The following is an 8665-nucleotide window of genomic DNA, read 5'->3' as shown; positions in this document are numbered from 1 at the left end:
GTGCTGGAGGCCCGCCGGTGCAGCCCGGCCCGCCGCGGCGGGGTTTCTCCGGCTGGGCGCTCCCTTAGCCGCGGCGAGCGACGCCAGAAACGGCCCCTTTTGTGTCTGGGGCCGCGTCCGTGCCAGGCCGGGCCGGGAGGGTTTTCTGTTCCTCGTCGGCACCGGCAAAACTGTGAAGCGTGGGCAAGCCTCAGGGGTCCTGCGAAAAGCAGCCTGCTGAACGGTGCTGGGGAGAAGACGGAGGTCTTTAAGTTGCCCTGGCTAGTTACTGTTTAAGCTGTATTTATAAAATATTTGGCCCGGTCGGCTGTGCCCGTGAGCTGGTATCGGTTAAAGCGCTGGACTTGGGTGGCGTCTAAGTGTGGTTGCAGCAGGCTTGGCCTTACCCTGGGGAGGTAAAAGGAGACATTGCCCGTAGAAACAGTCCCTGGGAAATGAAAACCTGAAGCTCATCAAAAAAAGGTGTTTCAGCCTGGTAATAAAATTAACAAAACATCAAGCTGTTGTGTCTAGAACAGCTGTTTCAGTGCTCCTCTTTTCTGTTGATATGATCCTTAGTCCCTTCCTTAACAGCTGCAGTGTATTTAGTGTGTGCCTCAAACTAAAAGCAATTAGTAAATCAGAGGAGATTTCTAGGTACTATTTGTGTACTTGTATTTTTTCCCAGCATTGTCTATAATGAGTGCAGAAGGGTATGATTTTTGTGTATATTTCCACGTGGCTGTTTGCATAAAAGAAGTATGTCTAAATACTGAAAAAAACTCTTCTATAGCAATGATCAGAAATGTATCAGAGCAGAAACTATTCCCGTTTCTAACTTTGGCAATTCTTTTGAAGCTGCTGATAATTTTGCTGACTTGAATACAAGACTGTTAAACGTCCTGAAATGTTCAGACCTCCTAAACTTCAGTTTTAAGGATCTTCTTAAAAGCTAGTGTGCTACAGTAGGTCTGTTCTATTAATGGTGTTGATATTGTGTCCTTTTGCAGCGCCGAGCTTGTTCAGGAAGGAAAAACTTCATGGTATTCCGAAATACGAAACTGATTCCCATGGAAACATCCTCATCCTCCGATGACAGTTGTGACAGTTTTGGTTCTGATAATTTTGCAAACACGGTAAGTACAGTATAAGAACAAATAAAACTGAGTGTGCAGTGCTAGTAAAGCTTGCAAAAATGTAAAGCTAGTAAATGTTTTGTGCAGGATTAAAAGCACTTGTTCTGCTTATGTTTTTGTATAGTAGTTACAAATCTATGCTATATGCTGTAATTTCATTTCAGTCTTCACCTGTGCTTCTAGGTGGTAATTGTTGGAAACAAATTAGCTATTTATTCTAGCCTTTGAAATGTCACCTAACCTAACATGCCTGATAATTTGCAACTGCGGTTCTGAAACCCTTTGTTAAATGCCTTAACTATTTTTTTCTTTATTAAAAAAGATATTTGCTTATAGTGCACTTGTAAATGTGAATCATTTTCTGTACAGCTTCAGTTAAAGGATATTTTATTCTTCGTAGAAACGCAAGTTTAGGTCTGATATTAGAGAAGAACTGGCGAAAATTTTTCATGAAGCCTCTGATGATGAATCCTTCCCTGGTTTTTCAGAAAACGAGATTCAAGATGCATTGGTAAGACAGTTGATTTTGGGTGGCAATTTTAAATTTAAATTCTTACACATTCTTAATTGAAAAATAATGACAGCTTCAGCGTGAAAGTTGAATGTTGTCAGAAAGAAGCATCATTTTATTTAATTTAATGTACGGTCTAAGTAGTCATGGTTTCATTTTCTTTTTGCCTCAGTAAAAAGCCCCCAAGCTTTGCAAGTTCAGAATAAAATCTGCCATATGGATTTTGAAATATAATACCTCTTAAAACTGTCCTTGCTGGATGTTATTTTTTTAGACTCTTAATGTTTCTGGTTTCCTCAATGTGAAATAATTATGCTATCCCATGGACTCTGGCAAACCTGAGAAAAATTTCTGTGTATATTGACATGCAGTCAGACCTGCACTCTGACAGCATAACAGGAAATGCTGTGCTGCTTTAGCAGTAGAGAAATAGTGATAGGTGGTGAAATCTGCCTTCCTGCTTTTCCTTGACATCAGTGCAAGAGCAGTTTTATTGCTTAAAAAGACCAGTAGTTGGTATTTAGTAGTGAAGATAGAAGTAGTACCATGTTTGGCACAAAATAGGTTTGTCGGAACTTCAGAACATGCTGAGGAATGACTAGAAAAGAATGTCTTACTGGAAGAGGACGTGTCTGAGTTAAATAATAGACAACAGTAAAGAGAATAAGTAGGAGACAAAGCTGGAATAGGTATGTAAGAAAAAGGAATCAGAACCATATACCTGGTTTAATAAAAACCCTGTACAAATAAGGATTGCCATTTGAGACTGATGGTCTATGCATATGAAGCAGGAAGCCTGTTGTTACCTATGACCAAAATAAGACTGTCTTACTGAGTCGAAACGTAAAAGTCAAAGCCTATTGCAAAAATGGGCTTTTGACTAAAGGAATGAATTTCTGTCCTTGCTGAACCCTTGGTTCTTGCAAAAGTTTTAAGCAAAGCATCAGAATTCAAAGATAAGAAAATACTGGGATTTTATTCATAATTATTTCATTGACTGGCTCTAGAAGAAAGTTTTCACTTCATAGCATTGACACTGCGAGATGGCTATTCTTGACAGCTTACAAACTTGGGTTTGACCCTGTGCTAAGAACTGTGTAGTGGCTTTTTTTACAGCCAAATACAATATGTTGCAAAATAGAGCCTTTTAAAGGCAATTCTCTTTCTCGCACTTGCACACAAACTATCTTTGCTATTAGACCTGCAAGTGACAGTTAAGACTGCTGTAACTGAAACCAAGCTTTTTCTGATGTGTTGCGGCAGTAAAGTGTGGTTCTCCCTGAGAATTTTTTATCCCTGTGTCCCCTTCTCCTCCTGCCCTCTTCCCTGCCTCCCCCTTAAAATATACTAGAACAATAGGACTGGAGATTTAAACATCTAGATTTCAGCCAGATAGCCACTTCAACCACCCCCAAACAAAGTATTGTTGAACTGTATTTAATTGCAGAGCAACTCACTTGGGTTTATATGCTTCCATTCTGGTTTGTTAACAGAAATTGGAATCAGATTCAGAGGAGAATGATACAAGTGCTGAAAGTGAAGTAGCTCAGAGAAGGCAGAAATGCCCTATTCCTCTAAAAGTAGCCATGAAGTTTCCACCTCGAAGATCGGAGAGGAGGAAGGGTGTGATGGAACCTCTTCCTGAAAAGCTGATGCCTGCTCCAGATTCAGACTCTGACTCTGAAGAAAAGGGTGCCATGTTTTTAGAAAGAAGAGCTTTAAACATAAAGGAAAACAAAGCAATGGCAAGTATTCAGTGTCTCCCTGGGGACCACCCCTTCTCCCCTGCCTTTCCTCCCCTTTGGCTCATTACATTCCTAGTATTTAAATCTGATAGTTTATGTCCACTGGCATGTGAAAGTCCATAGGCTAAGTACTTCAGTAAAAATCTGCTGGCTGCAAGCCTAAAGAATAGGGCATCAACATAATACGTTTGAGCTTTTTTCAAATTACTTGCAGTCACTATAACATAAATAAGACATAGAAGTAAAAAGTTGAAGAGTAACTGCATTTTCTGTAAGTAATTGTACATCTAGCCAATTGCCCTAATCTAATAGTCTGTAATAGCATATAAACACCCTTTTAAGGCTCTGCTTCCTTTTTCTTTCCCTTGTTAGCTTGCCAAACTAATGGCCGAGTTGCAGAATGTTTCTGGTATCTTTGGTGGGAGAAAATCATTGCCAACTGTCAGTCATGTAAGTATAAACTTAGTTTATAAGTAAGCCTTCAGACTTCTGAGGGTCAAATTCTGACATTACAAAACAGGACTCTCAATTAAAAAACTTAACAAACGATATAAATCTAAGTTCAGTTGAGAATTTTATTGCTTCCTAAAACGGGCATTGTGCAATTCTCTTTTGATTTACCACTGTATAAAGCAGAATAGATTAATTCATAAAGGTTAGGTGTCTCCACAGGCCAATAAAACTAAAGAAGGTGCTGTGTAAATATGTATTTATGCAAAGGCTGGAGATAAGGGGGGCAGTTCAGACTTTGAAGCTCAAGCATGAATTTTCTCTGAGTTCGGAGCCTTGAAGAAAACCTGACATTTGGCTTAACTAGGTCCTTAAAGAAGGTTGTGTTGTGAATCAGCAGTGTAACAAATTTCACTGCTAATTTACCTGTAAGCTGTGTGGAGGTGGGAACAACGCTCACAACTCATAGGCACGGGTTCTACTGCTGTGTGGGGGAATTATTGTATCTTATACCCGCATGGACATGAACTTGCTTTTGACTATTTCTCTGCAGCTAGCAGAATGCCCAGGATGAATTTGCCGAGAATGTTTTTACCTTGTGTTTTCTGATTTGGGACGGGGGGGGAGACTTCATCTTTGGGAAAGACAGAAGGAAGGCATGGCTTTTGGGGGAGGAATTCATAGTAGGGACAGGAGCTGTCTGGGTTTTCACCTGTTTCATTAGGGGCTTTTAAATTTCTCCAGGGACCAAAGCGACTTCCAAGGCGTTCATTGCCCAGAAGTGCTTTGAGGAGGAACCCAGACCGAAGTTCTCGACCTCACACAAGATCCAGGTCCCTGATTGAAGGTCCTCCTACTCCTTTACCAGAAGAGGAAGATGATGACCGGTACATCTTGGTGAGAAGAAGAAAAATGTCTGATGAAGACCTGGAGGTATGTTGAGGTTCTAGTTCTCCTGTTGAAAGTTGATCATGAAGGTGGTTTTGTATCCCTTCAAAAAAATAGCAATTCATACAGAGTTGATCGAGATTATGAGTATGCCATGGCCTGGGAAGAAGTACAGAAAATAGCGTGTTGTATGTGTTCTCCATTTCCCTCCACCTTGTCCTTGAAAAATCACTTCCTGTTGCACTCCAGCAGGAATTAAGCAAGATCCAGTAGCATTTCTGCACCCTGAAAGTGAAAGATCAAGTGAAGGTGCTAAAGCCGCATCTGTATCATATGTCTTTGCAAAGATCTATTATTGCTTTTTTAAATATATGATGGGTATTTGAGACTTTGGCATTGCTTTGAAGATCCCCACCTTGTTTCTGTAGAGTTTTTGCTGAAACTAATACTAAAAGTATTGTGTCTTCACTATTCAGCATGAAGCCCGAACTCCCAGGAGAGGTCACCGTGGTGCCATGGCTTTTCCACACATTGTGCGCCCAGTTGAAGAGATAACAGAGGAAGAGCTGAATAATATTTGTGGCTCTGCAAGAGAGAAAGTATATAACAGGGCCATGGTAAGTATATTCCAGCTTTATGAAATGCATACTTTGTGAAGTCATTTTCTTGTTATTCCCTGCTTGTGGTTTAGCATTAAATAAAGCAGACTCCCTCTCACTGAGAGGAAGGATGTGATTTTTGGGAGAAGTATGCCTGAGATCTTGAAACATCATCTCGTACCTTTCCCTGAATTTATAGAATGGCCTTTGCCAAGCCAGTTGGCTTGCTTTCCCTCTGTAACTGTAGTATCTAGGTGGTACTAGCTGAGGAGAATGATTAACAGACGCTGAAGATGCAATGTTAAAACAGTCTTGGTTCAAACTTGCAAGGTGGCTTTCTGCTTCAGGATAAGCACTGCTAGCTGCCAAAGAGATTGCTTGTTAAATGCTCTATTCCCCTAACTAACGAGCCATCTTTAATGTCTTGTTTCCTGAACTAATTTCCCTGTGTTCTAGGGATCCACCTGTCATCAGTGTCGCCAAAAAACCATAGACACCAAGACAAATTGTCGTAACCCTGATTGTGTAGGTGTACGGGGCCAATTCTGCGGGCCATGCCTCCGCAATAGGTATGGTGAAGATGTCAGAACAGCATTGCTGGATCCGGTAAGACAGTTTTGAATATTGGCTTTATTGTGCTTAACTTGAGCAGAGAGGTGCATTGGTTATTCATAGTGAAAGAGTTTTAGCAGGGGAACTGCTTACGGTGCTGTAGTACATAATGCAGTCCTGTTTTGATTCAAACTGAATCACAGAACCTTGTGTTGTATAGAACTCATTGTAGTTACTACTTCTGTAGCTTTATTTGCAGGAGTAAACTATGAGAGCAGAGCAGCTGCCAAAATATTCTTGTATTTGAGCATCAGAATAGTGTTTTCTTTTGCCTTGCATTAGTGCTTAATGCCCTATGGAAAGGAACTGTATTGTGGACAAAGTGCTGCTGTTGTGGGCTGTGGAAGTGGTGCAGGGGTTGAGAGTAGAATGCTTCCTGTGGTTATGTGCAAGGCAGGCAAAGGAGAGTTTAATCCCTTAGACTGAAGAATTTGTACTCTTGCACTGGTTTAGACAACTTCTGCAGCGCTGATGTTCACTTGCAAACCTGGTGCAGAGCAGGGCCCTCTTTTAAGTTGTGAGTGTGAATCATGTCTGGCATTCCTGTTCATTTAAAAAGGCTTGTTGTCTGTCTTGTCTAGACCTGGAGGTGCCCACCATGTCGTGGAATCTGCAACTGTAGCTTCTGCAGACAGCGAGATGGCCGATGTGCTACAGGTGTCCTGGTCTATCTGGCCAAGTACCATGGCTATGACAATGTCCATGCCTACTTGAAAAGGTAAGTATGCCATTGTGTCAGTGGCATGGCTCTGCTCTAAGTGGGATAAGCAGCTCAAAACTGGGTGAGGGGAGCTCTCCACATCCCAGTTTGTCAGGTAGATCTCAAGATCAGTCCATGTTGCCTTTAGAATCTGAGATTTTGCCATATGATTTTTCTGACATGTTGGTTCTTACCCAAAACAAGTGGTGTATCCACTCTGTCTTTTGGCTCTCAACTTCAGCTGTGTTTATTGTCAGGGCTTCCATTAATTTGTCTGAAGAGTTTCCAAACAGAGTTTTGGTATGAGCTAACTCATGTTTCTACTTGTATTTCAGTCTGAAACAAGAACTTGGAATGGAAGACTGAAGCTGTGACTGCCTTTAAATTATGTACTTTTTCACCAATGTCATGCTATTGCCTACAGTGAATTGTTTAATCAGATGAGATTACAAAGCCAGTGCCTGCCTTCCCTCCCCTTTTGGGTAAAAAAGGCTAAAGAACTTTCACCTATCTCAGTGCAAATCAGACTTGGGAAAACTGTTTAATGAAGGTCTCTGCCCACAGGCCATTGTTTTCTTTTTAAACAACTTTGCAAATTGGATAGCATCAGTCCTTGCTTTCATGCCAATAACTTTTTTTTTTCCTGAAAGGAGATGGGGCTTTAAGCCATTAGGGTTTTATTCATGCAGTGATCTGTGATGCAGGTTAATTTATGCTTTTAAGTTGATCACAGAAAGATACAGATGTTCTGAAAATTCAGGGCACTGTTCCCCACAGAACCAAGTGCGGAAAGGTATGTGCTTAACTCCAGGCCAACTTCTGCTGCAATACAGACTTACTGAACATAAATGATCAAATAGAAGCTAGGAATTCTCTAAAACAACAATGCATTCTTAAGTACAAAAAGGAAGCCCTAAAAGTTGCAGGTGAGCAGTCTCCAAGCACTAATATTTGGTTTTATAGAGTACTCAAAGTGCACGTTGGCCATTTTAAGGGAGATTCTCCAAGTCACTTAAAAAATGCAGCAGCAGCAGTTGGGGGTGGCACTTTGTATTTTTGCTCAGATGAGAGGCCGCTGCTGAAAACTTCCACGGCACTAGACTATTGCCTATTGTTGAGTGATGTGAACGTAGTGGTATACCTTGTGGAGTGACCGCTCTGTCTAAAACAAAATGTACCCTTCGTTAAATTACTGGGTTCTCTTCTCTCTGCTCTTGCTGCAACTGCAGAACTGCATCTTTGCAGAATCAGCACTGGTCCTGGGGAAGAGGGATGCCTCCAGACCAGGGTTTGGTTAAGTAGAGGGGTAGTGGTTCATGTGACTGTTGGCCAACTACAAGTGGATGAAAGATGGTAATTTGTTGAATTTGGTTATCATGAAAAGGACCAATGATAAACAATGACTGGAATAAAAAGCCTGATTTGTTTTACCTCTGAAAAAAATTAAAAGCAAGGACTTTCTAAGCTACAGTCCAGCTTAAAGCTACTCTTCCAGTTGCATGGAGCAGCATAAACGTAAATAGATAAATGTTCTCAAGAGACACCCTAGTTGTAGTAACAGATGAGGAAGAATGATTGCCTCACCAAAAAGGCTTTTAAAAATAAATAAAGGGAGATGTAATGGGTTGCATACAGTTTGTGAGCACTTACAAATGTGGTTAGTGCTGTGGTCTCTTTCTTAACAGTCCAGCTGTATTTCTGTATCTGGCTCTGCATGATTATAGTATAGATGAAGCGACGAGTACAGCAAAAATGGAAGTGAGGAATTCTAATGTGCTGTGTGGATGGGGTCTTGTGTACCCAGTGCTCTAGAAAAGAAGGTGCCATGAAAATTGCATCTGGAGAACCACAAAAGTGTATAAATGCGCTTAGTTTGGTTATGGAAACTACTGTATTAGCTTTGTATAACATTAGAATGCAATGTTATAAATAATGTACAGTTGAATAGTAGAAGAATCAACTTGCTTTTATTGAGCACTAGAACAAAACATGGGTTTAGGCTTCTCTGCTTGCACAGTATTTGCACTGTGTGTATACATAATGAT

General features: G+C 40.9%; 1 protein-coding gene across 1 annotated transcript in view; it reads left to right on the top strand.

The window, feature by feature from the left end:
• Positions 1–7130, top strand: part of CDCA7 (cell division cycle associated 7) — a 7990-nt gene extending 860 nt beyond the window's left edge. Inside the window, exons 2-10 of the mRNA XM_010566561.1 lie at positions 990–1115; positions 1516–1626; positions 3120–3371; positions 3744–3821; positions 4566–4754; positions 5186–5326; positions 5765–5914; positions 6502–6638; positions 6956–7130. Coding sequence (XP_010564863.1) covers positions 990–1115; positions 1516–1626; positions 3120–3371; positions 3744–3821; positions 4566–4754; positions 5186–5326; positions 5765–5914; positions 6502–6638; positions 6956–6986 — 1215 coding nt within the window. The 3' untranslated portion in view covers positions 6987–7130. The remainder of the gene's footprint in view (positions 1–989; positions 1116–1515; positions 1627–3119; positions 3372–3743; positions 3822–4565; positions 4755–5185; positions 5327–5764; positions 5915–6501; positions 6639–6955) is intronic.
• Positions 7131–8665: the final 1535 nt, after the last annotated feature.

The sequence above is a fragment of the Haliaeetus leucocephalus genome, unplaced genomic scaffold (genome assembly GCF_000737465.1).
Source record: "Haliaeetus leucocephalus isolate CR32 unplaced genomic scaffold, Haliaeetus_leucocephalus-4.0 Scaffold1, whole genome shotgun sequence".
NCBI lineage: Eukaryota > Metazoa > Chordata > Aves > Accipitriformes > Accipitridae > Haliaeetus > Haliaeetus leucocephalus.
Note: the sequence above shows the minus strand (reverse complement) of the source record. Positions and strands in the feature narration are given on the sequence as shown.